The 14,991-nt window shown below is 41.1% G+C and overlaps 1 protein-coding gene across 1 annotated transcript in view; it reads left to right on the plus strand.

Annotated features, from left to right (window-relative positions):
- Nucleotides 1-14,991, plus strand: part of LOC126176567 (uncharacterized) — a 139,471-nt gene that overhangs the window by 109,680 nt on the left and 14,800 nt on the right. The window contains exon 9 of the mRNA XM_049923727.1: nucleotides 2,553-2,854. Coding sequence (XP_049779684.1) covers nucleotides 2,553-2,854 — 302 coding nt within the window. The remainder of the gene's footprint in view (nucleotides 1-2,552; nucleotides 2,855-14,991) is intronic.

A 14,991-nucleotide genomic window follows, 5' to 3' on the forward strand; every position in this document is an offset into this window, starting at 1 on the left:
AGAAATAGTTATGGATCGAAATAATAAGTTTCAAACTCACTTAAAAATATGGTAAAAAGGATTTACTTTTTACTAATGGAATGTGAATTGAGACCATTTGTTGCAATGAATCTGCCTGCACCACAACTAGGGTCCCATATGAAATTTTATAAGAAAGGACATTCAGGTAGGCTCTTTGACACCTCAAGAAATGGTCCAGCATATAAAATAACGAGGGCGCTCAGTCTAATACAGAAAGAAAATTATATCTGCAAAGATAACATTTTGGTTCATAAATGTTTGAATCTACAAAGAGTTCTTTTCATGGGGCAACTGTACATGTATGTTTTCACAAAATGAAGAAAAACACAACAGTTGTTGGATCAATAATATTTTATTGTTTACAATCAGTTTCAGAATAATGTAATTCCATTGTCTGGACAACTGTAACAATGGAAACAATGTTACGATTATGGACAAGCAGTCATCAAAAAAATTATTCAAAATTGTAACATATGCCAGAAAATGCAATTATATTATTCCAAAATTGGTCGTAAGCAATAAAATATTATTGACTCAAAAACTGTTGCAGTTTTCTTCGTTTTGTGTGCCTCTAATTAATGAAATTAAAGATGAGCTCTTAAAAACATATTGTGGTTATCAAGAACCTATATGTAGATTGCAACTTCACCACAGTTCCATCAACAATAATGTGAAATTAATCTCCAGTCAACATCAGTTTCTTGTTACCTAACCAGCAGAGAGTGAACACACAACCTTAGATTTTAATATGAGCCATCTGGTCAAAAGAGGTTCATTCACGCGCTGTTGCATCAAGCCTTTATAGAAACATGGATTATTCATGAAACATCTTAATTAGCAAATGACAGATAGTGAGATAATTAAAAAAATAAATACAGGACATACCAGGAGGATTGGTCAACATTCAGAGATATGACAGAAACAATGATTTAAGGCAAAAAAGTCTACTAGACATAGGCTCTAAAACATGTACCTTAAGAGCCAAGAGTATTTCTTCATCTTCAATACTCTGAAATGAATCTCTTCTGATGTAAGCTGTTTGCTTTCTGTATTTTGAGAGGTTGTAGTTTGGATCAAAACAAGAAAATAATGCCCTGTAAACACCTTAAAAGCTATGAGCAGTTGTTCATCTTCGCTACTGTAAAACACATCTCTCCTAATGAACAATTGATCATAGCTCTTAAGGTATGCCTTTTACAGCCCATGTTTACTAGACAATTTTTTCTTCTTCTTTCTTTGAAAAATATGGGAAGCAAAGATGTTGCAGTAGAAGAGATTTGTTTCACAGTATTGAAGATGAAGAAATGCTCATATGCACTTCAGAGGCCATGTTTACTAGATTTTTTTGCTTCAAATTATTGTTCCTGTCATACCCCTAACACTGACCATTCCTCCTGGGACACCCTGTATATAGATAGTGATCATTAAACGGAAAACATTAAAAAAAAGACCCTACAGAATAATAATATTGGCTACAAACAGATGGGTTATCCTTGGCTGTTTAAGTTTATTAAAATAATCATACACAAGTTTGAATCCAAATGGTGGCCTTACACAGATTGTTAATACATCACAGTTGAATGGAAATACCACTGGACGATGCATTTGTAGTGCAAACAGAGCATTTCACAGTCAGTAGCAAGTGCAGACAAATGCCCAAACAGAGAAAAAAATGTCTGTATGGTAATCACAAAGGTCAACAGCTGCATCCAAGTCTTTAATCATTAACAAATTTTACTGCAGTTAAAATTATTGCCACTGATAACTGGCCTGTGACACTTTAAGTTCACCAGCATTTGCAGTTGCATAGTTATTCTAAGTCCCCAATTGGAGGACATTGAAATATTCATAAAGCCAAACCACCGCAGCTAAACCTAAAGTGGCTCTGTGGCCACACAAAACCTTCCAAACACCTTACTACTTCAACCACATACCCACAAAAGACCCCCAGCTCTGGCTTGCAAGCCTGTCTAAAACCTTGGTCGTATGACCAATGCTGTAGTCAGCCTAATCTCTCTCAACCTGACCATTCATGAAATCAGATATATTACAATATTTGCACAACTTTTCAGTATTTCCCTTAAACACTCTTTAGTTTGGTTTTGTTTTACAATATTCTCTCTGTACTTGGCATTAACAATCAGATTTATTTATTTTCTTTGCTGTATCTGGAGCTGCAACTGACACTAGTCAGTACAATGTCTCTCGATCTTACAATCTTACAGCATTCAAAGAACCAAATTATATATTAGTAGGACAGCAGGATGGGAGTCTCATGATAGTAATAAATCAGTAGTGTACTTGTGGAAAAGTCATGGTTTTAGCACTCCTTTTTGTAAAATAGTTTATTGGTATTTACTTATTTGTTTATCAATATCAGAGACTTGATCATCCCTTAGTTACTTAACAGTGTGTCACATGTACATATTTTGTGTGTTTCTTGTATTCAGTAATCTAGAAAGTTGCTCAGTTTCAGGCATTGTGTTTACCTGTTTAGATGTATGTCTGTAAGAAATACCTTATAATTGCAGATGCAGAGAAACTGGATGCACAGCTGCATTCACGACCAAGCAGTGCCTGCAGTTTCATTACAAGAAAGTCCATGGGTTCACAGAGGAAAACATGCCTGTGATTGAAAGATCAGTTGCATACACATTTGATGCTTACTCTGGTGGCACTGTGGAAGACCCTGGCAGAGGAAAGTCACCTCGGTTTGATAAAGAACGAAGGAACTCCACAGATAACAATAGCAGTAGTCTGCTATCATTAGATGATAGCAGTACCACCTCTAGTGCCAAAGCTGATATCTCAGGGACCAGCTCTAACACTGATGGTAATAAAATAAACACTACAATTTGCAACAACTTTCTTAGTGGAATGTAAATATGAGTGCATTTTTATTTACTATTTTAAAATAGAATCATTTACCTTTAATGATAGAATGTCAATAGATAGCAGAGTATCACTTCCTAATCAAAGGTGTAGGGGTGTAAATTCTTAGGTATGCTGAATAGTAATGTGCCACACAACAGTCACAAAATTATTTAAGCTGGTCACTATTAAACAAGATATTGTAAAGATATCAGATGCATGGTGAATAAACAAAGACCAAAAATATTAAAATCAAGTCATAACATTCATGTTCACAGAGGAACAGAGCAGGAGGAATATTCAGATGTAGCTGTCCTGTAAACTAGAAAATTAATAACAATATTACAGTTGAAGTAATCTCAATCAGGACAACATGACATGTATCAGAAATTAAAACTTTCTATGGAAAATATTCAAGTCTGTGCAATGAGTTACAGAACATGATAAATGACAAAATATCACACTGCAACCTGATAATGAGAGATTTTAATGGGAAAGGGGATAAACTGAAGAACTACCCTGCATTGGGAGGCTTTAAGTATAGTATCAGAAATTAATGTGGTCACATGTTACGAGAATTTGCTGAGAACAATAATTTGTTTTTCTTAGTATGTTCTTCAGGCAACAACAAATGTAAAATAGATTAAGATGCATAGTTTTGCTAGATATGGAGCTAAAAAGAAACATAACGGGGGGGGGGGGGGGGGGGGGGGGGGGAGAGATGTCAATGTTTCAGTAGAAATGAGTAAAGCTGGAGGCAAAATATTCTGTGGCTTTCTCCTTTAAGAAACAGAATACCATGTTCCCCAGTTCAAACATTCTTTTTAGTACATTACCCCATGAAAGCCATTGTGCATTACTAAAAAAGAGCAAAGAAAAGCAATTCCTCTCATATGTTAAACACATCAACGAAATAAGCGTAAGCAATCAAATGAGCATCTTTATGAATATCAGCTGCTTCATCCACTTGAAGTAAAAAACAGTTCTCATGCAATTTATTAATTAACTACTTGAGAAAATCATCAGAAATGTCTAAAATTTTTCTGTGTGCTATATCATTAGACAGAGGAATATTTTTCAGCTGTTGAGCAAATGAGGCACCAAACATTGTTGATACTACAGTGTCTGGCAAAAAGATCACACTGTAACAATGCTGGAGAATGTGATGCATTTGAGTGTATCTGCCCAGCAATCCCCAAAGTGTTAGCACTTAAACGTGTGATAGTGACTGTTAATTCAAATCACTGCTGTCATGTGATAGCAACCTTCCTCCAACCTAAGTTAAAACAATTTGTTGGGTAACCACAGCTCACACTTCTCAGTGTTTTCTAGAAATTTTGAGAAAGTTGTTTCCTGGACATCTGTCTTCACAAGGAGACATCAGGTGGCTGCCCAGGTCACCGAACTTATCACGTTGTGATGTCTTTCTTTGGAGACACTTAGTCTCAAGAGCAAAAACAAAGACACACAACCTTCCAAGTTCTTCAGGAGGCAATCACTCAGGAAATGGCTGCCATTCCAAGGGAAATGACACAAAGTAATATGGACAACTTCGGAGGAAGGTTATGTCACTTTATCAACAATGATGGATGCCATTTACCAGACATACCTTTCAAAGCCAACTAATGTAAAATGGCATAGTATTTGTTGTTCACAAATAAAAGTATTTTCTCTGTGTCCTTCTTTGTTTGTTTGTAACTAATACAGGAGGTCTTTTTTTCTGGACCCTGTACATCAATCGCTGCAGGTAAAACCAGAGTTTCTGCAACGATATGTAGTTTCTTGCATTTAGCAAACCTATGCTAATCCTGGTATGAGGCTGAAAAGGCCCTAGAAGTCACATTAATCATTTCAGCTAAGTTCTTCTGGTTAGACAATAAAACCTTTAGTTTCCTGACAAAAATTTATTTGGTTTTCCCATTAATTCAGGCTGTTTGGTTTCAAGATGTCTCTTTAATACAATGGTTTATGCTATCAGCAACTAAAATTATTACACAAATTACACACTGCAGAGGTTTTTGAACATTAGTTGTAGTTTCATGAAGTGAAGTGTAGCGATGAATAGGTCTCATCATACCTTTTCATTTTTGCGTTTCAAGTATCTCCCTCCCCTTGACCAGTTCGTGGACCACTGGTGTCTTAATATCCAGCAATAACTAAGAATCACTTCATACTGCAGTAAAGTCTTCCTCGTGAAATCTAAAGACTTTAAGAAGGCATTGAGAGACCCCAACCAAAACTTGCACTGTGCATTATAGTTAAGGATACAGTGACATTGGAGCCGACAGTGAACGATTCTGCTGACTGCCGATGTTAACCATCTCACCTGATCATTTTAGACAATGTTAAAAACATGACTATGCTGTCATTTTGTTGACCGCTTCTGGTGTAACACTGATGTCAGGTGAAATTCAATTCAGATCAACAGCATCATCTTTGTTTGAAGGAAAAGATAAACATAATTATTTGTTACTAAGAATTTTGAGAACCACTGAATTAAAGAGTATTTTTTCCCCTTAGAGCAGTTTTAAATGACCAAATGGACAGGAAAAGAAATAAACAGAAGACTGAACATGATTTTAAATGCTTCTGTTAAACTAATGTTTCCAAGATTAAGCCGCTGACTTTACTGAGGCGGAGAGCCTACAGTAAGTATATACAGGGTGTCGAAAATAATCAGCCGGTTTAAAAAAAATTGTAACTTCTATGTTATTTGAGATATGTGCGTGAACAACATACTGTTGGAAAGAGCAAACTCTCGCGTTTTACATGGTTCCTGTTAGGTAGCAGCAGTGTGCGCCCACTTCAGTTCTAATAAAACTGGTGTTGGGATAACAAAAAGCATTTTGTGTTCTAAGTTTTGCGCAGTGCGGGTTAGTAATAACTATTCAGTGTGACTTTTCATACTAGATATGGTGTGGCTCCTCCTACTGCACAGAGCATTAGACAATGACATGAACAAATCCGAGAAACAGGTTGTTTGTGTAAAGGCAAATCACTGAGCTGCGCCTGAGTATATGACACAAACATCAAACTCATCTGCCATAGTTTCACAAAGAGTCTGCAAAAATCCGTTCGCCCTGCAGCTCGACAGCTCAACATTTCCCCGATGGCCATCTGGCATGTGTTCGTTTACGTTTAAACGTGAAACCATACAAAATTCAACTACTGCAACCTCTTTGTGAAGGTGACAAACAACAGTGTGTAGAGTTCTCTAATTTTGTTCTTGGCAAGATGGAGGATGACAGTTTTCTTTCACTCTTAGTGTTTAGTGTGAGGCAACATTCTATTTAATTGGAAAGTTGAACTGTCATAATGTGAGAACATGGGGTATGCAACAACCACATGAAGTTGTACAACATGAGAAGGTCTCTCCAAAATTTAATGTGTTTTGTCCAGTTTCAAGGGGAAAGGTGTATGGTCCTTTTTTTTTCTCCTGAGAATGCTGTTATAGGAAGCTCATATCTTGATATTCTTGAGAACTTTCTTTTCCCACAGTTGGACATTGATTCAAACGAAATCATTTACCAACAGGATACGGCACCACCACACTGGCATCTGGAAGTACGGGAATTTTTAAATGAAAGGATTACTGAACAATGGATCGGTCACACTGGACCAAAAGATTCAGCCTTACATTAATGGCATCTGAGGTCACCGGACCTGACTGTATGTGATTATGTCTTGTGGGGTTTATAAAAGATCCTGTTTGTGTGCCTCTGTTACCAAACACAATGAATGAACTGAGACATCGCATAACAGCACCTGTGGTGCTCGCTGCAGTGTGGGAACAATTTGAATACCGCATTGACCTATGTCGTGCATGTCTAGGGGGCCTTATTGAACACCTATGAAAAGGTATAGAAAAAAAAAAAAACTTTCTGAGTTTCCCCTTTATCAAAAAGCAAAATTCATTATATATCTTTATTAGTTTCAGAAATATAGACATGCCAAATCAGATGATTCTTTTTGATACGCCCTCTTTATTACATTTTGACATATAGTGTTTTAATGTAAAACCGATTCAAAGCTGAGGAAAATGTAGTGTGCAGTCCAGAGACATGTGCTGCGAATTTTATAGAGAGACACAAAAACAAACATATTAGACTGGCAAAAGACCTGATTGGAAAGCGTAGTTACGAATATAAGGAAAATAAAATTATGATTGGTTGGAGTAGTATCTAGGTGAATAGTTTGTAGATGGATCAAGGAAGTTCTTTGTAGGACTCCATGTGATGAGAAAACGCTTGAGGTTGTTATTTAATGGAAGGTGATATACTACATTAGAAAACTTGCACGAGCAGATCCTGACAAGATTTCAAAGTGGTGCAAATATTGGCAACTTGCTTCAAATGTTCAAAAATGTGAAATAGTGCCCTTCACAAAGTGAAAAAAATAGTATCCTATGAAAAAATGCAATGGTTGTGTAGCATTGTTGGCTGGGAGGCCCCGTCCTGCCAAGTTCAGCCACCATGTGCAAGTCTTATTTCAGGTGACGCCACATTGGGCAACTAGCGTCTCAGTAATGATATGATATGATATGATATGATGATGATCATGATGATGACACAACACCCAGTCCACGGTCAGAGAAAATCTCTAACCTGGCCAAGAATCGCACCTGGGCCCACTGCATGGTAGGCAAGCATTTTACCATTCACCTAAGCAGGCAGACAGTGTCCTGTGACTATAATATCAATAAGACACTTTTGGTATCAGTCAACTCATACAAATACCTGGATGTAACACTTTGTAGGGGTGTAAAATGGAATGATCACATAGGCTGTCTTGGGTAAAGCAGGTGGTAGACTTTGGTTTATTGGTAGAATAATGGGGAAGTGCAATCAGTCTACAAAGGAGATTGCTTACAAATCACTTGTGTACCAGTCTAGAATATTGCTGAAGTGTGTGGGACCCATACCAAATATGACTAACAGGGTAAATTGAAATATACAGAGAAGGGCAGCACGAATGGTCACAGGTTTGATCTGTGGGAAAGTGTCACAGAGATGTTGAAGAAACTGACTGGCAGATCTTGAAGATAGACATAAACTATCCCAAGAAAATCTACAAGTAATGTTTCAAGAACCAACTTTTAATGATGACTCTAGGAATGTACTAAAACCCCCTACATATTGCTTACATAGGGATCGTTAGAATAAAATTAGAATAATTACACCATGCACAGCAGCGTTCAGTCAATTATTTTTCCCACACTACATACATGAGTGCAATGGGAAGAAACCCTAATAACTGGTAAAATGGGATGCACTCTCTGCCAAGCAATTCACAATGCTTTGCAGAGTATAGATGTAGATGTATATCTAGAGGAGTGTGGATGTGTAATGATGAAGACAACAATGCATGGAAAAATATAAAGAATGCCTTTTATCGTGTAGTATATGTTAAATGGGTGATTACAATGATATCACACAATAAACAAACAATATATTGACACATGCATTTCTCAGTACAGTTACGTTTGTTCATGGGTCTGGTTCAATTATATGTTATTTTAATCTTGTTGTATTTGTACACCTGCAAAATAATTCTATATTTGTGGTACTTGGCTCAACTCTACTGTATTTGATTATCAATACGAGAGAAGAAAAGTTGCTACTCACCATATAGTGGAGATGGTGAGTAGCAACTTTTCTTCTCTTGTATTGTTACATGCCATCCTGGATTTTCCATTGTATTTGGTTATCAGTGTCAGCCACTTTTCTGCTTTTCAAAAACTTCACATACATTCTTCATTCACTAGCTCTACAGCTCAGCTGCCCCTTAACAATGAATTCTAACAAAGCCCTGGTCATCAAATATGCAGGACTAAATAAATTTTAAATCAAACAATGGAACCACCAGATAGGAATATCAACAATGTAAGGATAGACAGATAACTACTTACCATAAAGAAGAGATGTCAAGTTGGAGACAGGTACAATTAAAAAACACTTGCCTAAAGCTATTGGCCACAGCATTCATCAGTAAAAAAGTGACATGTGTGATTCACATGCACAAGCAAGCACACGTTATGCACACGTGACCGCCAACTCCAGTGTCTCGAGACAGAATGTAAATATCACATGGACTGCAAGTAGTAATGTGGAAGGAGCAGGAAAGGGGAAGGGATAGTGGTGTATGGATAGGGAAAGATCTAAACACTGTCTGGTGGAGTGTGCAGGGCCAAGAATGCCAGCAGGCACAGAATCAGGAGACTGTAGGGCAGGGAGGAGGGGATAAAAGGAGCAAAAAAAGTGGAGGAGCATGGAATGACAGGCGGATTCATTGACAGATGGTTGCAGATAAACAGAGTAGGAGATGAGAATGGGGAGGAGGTGATAGGACAAAGTGAGTGGAAACTGTTGGCTGGAAGGTGTGGGGACAGGTGGTGGCCGTTCATCCTGGTAGACAGCTAGTTGGTACTCATATCAATATAAAAAGCTGTGCAATGATTGCAGCAGAGCTGGTAAACGACATGGCTGCTTTCACAGTTGGCCCAGCCCCAGATGGGGTAGGATATACCTGTAACAGGCCTGGAGTAGGAAGTGCTGGGTTGATGGATTAGGCAGGTTTTGCACCAGAGTCTTCTGTAGGGGATATGATCCTTTTGGCAAGGGGTTGGGATTGGGATTAGGAATGGGATATGGATGGACTAGGATGTTGTGGAGGTTAGGTGGGTGACCAAACACCACTTTAGGAGGCATGGGAAGTATCTCGTGTAGGACGTCCCTCATTTCAGGGCATGATGATGGGTAATCAAAGTGCTGCCAAATGATGTGGTCCAGTTGTTCCAGTCTGGATCGGTACTGGGTGATGAAGGGGACATTCCTTTGTGGTTGGCTCTTGGGGGGTGGTGGTAGGATTGGGAGTGTAAGGGAAAATGGCATGGGAGATCTGTTTGCAGACTATGTCTGGGGAATAGCACCTGTCTGTGAGCAAGGAAGTTTTTGTCACTGCAGATACATCAGCATATTGAGCAAGGGAGTTTTTGACACTGCTGATGCACCGACCTTGGGTGACCAGACAATATGGGAGGGATTTTTTTGGTGTGAAAGTGATGACAGCTGTCAAAATGCTGGTACTATTGGTGGTTGGTAGGTTTAATATGGACAGATGTGGGGATGGAGCCATCAGAGAGGAAAATGTTATCATCTAGACAGATGGCATGCTGGGTTGAGGAGAACCACGTGAAGCAGATGGGAGAGTAGGCTTTGAGGTTGTGAAGGAACCTCACCGAGACTAGGGGGTTTTCCTGTTTTCGGAGGCTAGGAAGGTCTCCTCTAGATGGCACATAAAAAGGTTGGTTTAGGAGGGTACCATGCAGATGGCCATGGCTGTGCCACAGATTTGTTTATGTACCTTCCCATCAAATGAGAAGTAGTTGTGGATTAGGAAAAAGTTAGTACTGTGAATGACAAATGAGGTAGCAGGTTTGGAGTCTGAAGGATGTTGGGAAGGGTGGTGTTCAACAGCAGTAAGGCCATGAGCATGAGGGATGTTGGTGTACAGGGAGATGGCACCAACAGTTATGAGTAGGGATCCAGGTGGTAAAGTGGTGGCAATGCTGGAGACTCGGTGAAAGAAGTGGCTGGTGTCTTTGACATGGGAGGCTAGATTATGGGCAGTTGGTTGGAGCTGTTAGCCAATGAGGACCAAATTTCTTACAGGGAGGCACAATAACCAGTCACAGTGGGGGGTGAGGGTGGGGGGGGGGGTCCAGCATTGTTGGGTTTGTGGATTTTGGGGAGCATGTAGAAATCGGGGGTGCGGGGTGTCATAGGGGTGAGGAGGGAAATGGATTCGGGTGAGATGTTCTAGGAAGAACTTAAGGCTTTAAGCTGGGATTGGAGTTTGTTTTGGATTTCTGGGAAGGGGTCACTCTGGCAAAGTTTATAGGTGGAGGAGTCAGATAATTGACAGAGACCTTCTGCCAGGCAGTCACTGTGGTTCATAATGACATTGGTGAAACCTTTGTCTGCAGGTAGAATGATTAGGTCAGGATTTGTTTTGAGGTTGTAGGTGGTTGTTCATTTTTCTACTAAAAAAGGTTGGTGTTCTGAGGAAGGGATGGTGAAGCTAAGTTGGCTGTAAGGAAATCCTGGAAGGTGAGTAGTAGGTGGTTAGATGCGAGGGGGACACTTGTCTTTACCTCCAGGATCACTACTCATCACTGTTGACACCACCTCCCTCTACACCAACATCCCTCATGCCCATGGTTTTACTGCTATTGAACACCACCTTTCCCAAACCGTAGTCCTCATGTACTGTACTAACTTTATCCTAACCCACAACTACTTCTCATTTGAAGAGAAGGTATATAAATAAATCTGCAGCACAGTCATAGGCACCCACATGGCACCCTCCAATGTCACCCTTTTAATGAGCCATCTAGAGGAGACATTCCTAGTCTCCAAAAGCACCAAACCCCTACTCTGGTTCAGGTTAATTGGTGATATCTTCATGATCTGGATCCAGGACCAAGACATCCTATCTCCATCCCTTCACAACCTCAACACCTTCTCTCCTATCTGCTTCACGTGGTCCTCCTCAACCCAGCATGTCATCTTCCTAGATGTAGACCTCCTGCTTTGTGATGGCTCCATCTGCATGTCTGCCCACATTAAACCCACCAACCACCAACAAACAGTACCTGAATTTTGACAGCTATCATCCCTTTCATACCAAAAAATCTCTCCCATACTGCCAGGCCAACCAGGGCAGTGTATTTGCAGTGACAGAAACTCCCTTGCTCAGTATGCTTAGGGTCTCACCAAGGTCATCACAGTCAGGCACTATCCCAAACCTAGTCTGCAGACAGATCTCCCTTGCCATTTCCACTCACACCCTCAATCCTCCCACCCCTCCACCCCCACCCGCCAAGAACTAGCCACGAACGAATGTCCCCTCTATCACCCAGTGCCACTCCACACTGGAACAACTGAACCACATCCTTCACCAGGGCTTTGATTACCTATCATCATCCCCAGAAATGTGTGATATTCTCAATCCCAACCACTTACCACAAGAATCATATCGCTTTGAAAGACCCAGGTGTAAAACCTACCTAATTCACCAAACCAGCACTTCAGATTCCAGTCCTGTCATAGGTTTATCCTACCCCATCAGGGGTTGGGCCACCTGTGAAAGCAGCCATGTCATTTACCAACTCTATTGAAATCATTGCACAGCTTTTTATATTGATATGACTACCAACCAGCTGTCCACCAGAATAAACAGCCACCGCCAAACTGTGGCCAAGTAGACCACCTTGTGACTTAACATGCAGTTGAACACAACACACTTGATTTCAGTGGTGCTTCACTACCCGAGCCATCTGGATCCTCCTCTACACCACCAGCTTTCTGAACTGTGCAGATGGGAGTTATCCTTACAACACATTCTCCGCTCCTGTAATTATCTGGGCCTCAACCTACTGTAACATACTGTGCACACACCCAGCTTTCCACTCCCTCTGCCCTATTATCTCCTCCCCATTCTCACCTCGCACCCTGTTTGGTTGCAGACATCTGCCAATGCATCTGCCCGTCTTTCCCCGCTCCTCTCCTTTTTTGCTCCTTTTTTCCCCACCTCCCTGCCCCACAACCTCTTGACACTGTGCCATTTGGCATTCTAGTTCCTGCACACTCCACCAGACTGTGTTTCTCTCTCTCTGCAACCATACACTACTCTCTCTTCCCCTTCCCCTTCCCCTTCCCCTTCCCCTTCCCCTTCCCCTTCCCCGCCCCCTACAGAAGCTGCTTGCATCCAACATGATAGTTGCATTCTTGTGCTAGATGCTGGAGTTAGCAGTCATGTGTGCATGACGTGCTTGCTTTTGTGTGTGAATGGCATGTCTCTCTCTTTCACTGATGAAAGATGTGGCCGAAAGCTTTATGTAAATGTCTTTTAGTTGTGCCTGTCTGTAACTTGACGTCTCTTCTTTACGGTAAGTAGCAATCTGTCTTTTCGTACAGTACTGATATTCGTACCTGGAGTTCCCATTGTTTGATTTTTACCGAACAGCTTCCTTCCATCCTACAACCCTGCGATGGTTTCCTTTGTTACTGTTCTCTAAAGTATTACTCTTTTCAGTGTCCATTCTTTGTCTTCTTTCCTGTGTTTATTCACCACCTTCCATACCACATCTACTTCCAAGCCACACTGCATCAGTGATTTGTCTGCACACAACACAGACTTTATGACCGGGTGGATTGTTGATGCACCATCGAATGCCCCAGATTATTTCCTTCCGACAAATATAATTATTCCTATCAATCCTACTTCATCCCTGATCCTGATGTACTTTAGCCTTTTCTTTTTCACAACTGCCCTTGCCACATGAACTTTCAATCCTGCACCTAATCCCCCTCTCTTCCTTTATTGTAGCGTGTGCGTGCGCGCGCGCGCGCACACACACACACACACACACACACACACACACACACACACACACACACACACACACACACCATTTCTTTTCACTCACATTTCTGTACATTTTAACATATTTGTGTGTATTTTTACACAGTTTCATGTATTTTTACATATCTGTGCACATTTTTGCATGTTCCTGCTTGTCTTACATATTTTTTACACTTTTCGCATTTCCAGCTCCTCTCACAACCATCAACACCTATTTCACCCATTTCTGTTTTCTTTATACCATTCCTGCCACAATGGACCCTTCCTCCATCTCCCTCCACCAGTTCAGAAAACCATCCATTTTTCATGGCTAAAACGTACCACATCCTGTTTCTCAAATGCTGCCTAAACCATGAAATCCCTCCAAATAGCGTAAATATAAAGCTTCCTTTCTCTGGATCCTAATCCCTCCTTTCACAATGACCCACACCTTTCCATATTCCACCAATCCCTGGCTCTCACAAACATGGTACTGCAAAAACACATCTCTGTGGCACAGGCATCCCAGAACCACCTCTGCTCTCCTCCGCAAGATACTGCTACTCAGCAATCCCTACTCCATACATCACATCTCTGAAATTAAATCCCTTGTTCTCCAGCACCTGGAGCAGCATTGCAGACACCATCTCAATCAGTTATCTGACCTTCTGACATCCTACTGCCACCTTGGGGCACAACTATCCAACCCCTATCATACCCACAGTTTTCCTCCTCGTCCACCCATCATAGCAGCTAAACCCTACCTAGCTGACCTTTTTGGTTGCCACATCCCCCCAAAACTCCCTACCAACTCTCCATCAAATCCAGAGACAGAACATCCTGTAACACTGTTGTTACCTTTCCACCAAAACCCACAGCTCCACAGAAGTCTCAGTCCTATCCAAAGGCCTCACCTTTAGCCCTAAACCCAAATTTAACCATGCAGGATGTGTCAAAGACTTACTCTCCTTCTCCTGATCCCTGCAATGGAAGCACTTACTTGCCCCCAGTCCCTCCAAGTGAAACCACTCTGATTCCTGCATTGAACCCTGCCTCCTCCAATTCATATCATCATTCAACCATGATCTTCCTCCCCACCCATTGGTCACCTTCCAGGAATTCCGTATGTCCAACTTAGCCTCATCATCCTTCCCCAGGTCCCTTCCTCAGAACACCAATGTTTCAGCAGAAGAAAGAACAGCCACGTACAACCTCAAAACAAACCTTTACCTCGTTGTCCTACCTGTAGACAAAGGTTGTACCGCTGTTATGAACTGCAGTGACTACCTGGCAGAAGGCCTCTGTCAATTATCTGACTCCTCCACTTGTAAACTCTGACACAGTGATCCCATCCCAGAAGTCCAACAGAAACTCCTGATTGAAGCCTTAGACCCTTCCCAGAACATCTCCCCTGAATTCATTTCCCTCCTCACCCCTATGGCAGCCCACACACCCAACTTCTTCATGCTCCCCAAAATTTACAAATCCAATAATTCTGGACACTCCATTGTGGCTGGTTATTGTGCCCCCCCCCCCCCCCCCCCCGAAAGAATTTTTGCCTTCATTCACCAAAACTTTCAACCAATTGCCCATAATCTAGCCTCCTATGTCAAAGACAACAGCCACTTCCTTCACTGACTCTCCAGCATTGCCACCCCTTTATGTCCTGGATCCCTACTAGTCACTGTTGACACC

Source organism: Schistocerca cancellata, chromosome 3 (genome assembly GCF_023864275.1).
Source record: "Schistocerca cancellata isolate TAMUIC-IGC-003103 chromosome 3, iqSchCanc2.1, whole genome shotgun sequence".
NCBI classification, from domain to species: Eukaryota; Metazoa; Arthropoda; class Insecta; order Orthoptera; family Acrididae; genus Schistocerca; species Schistocerca cancellata.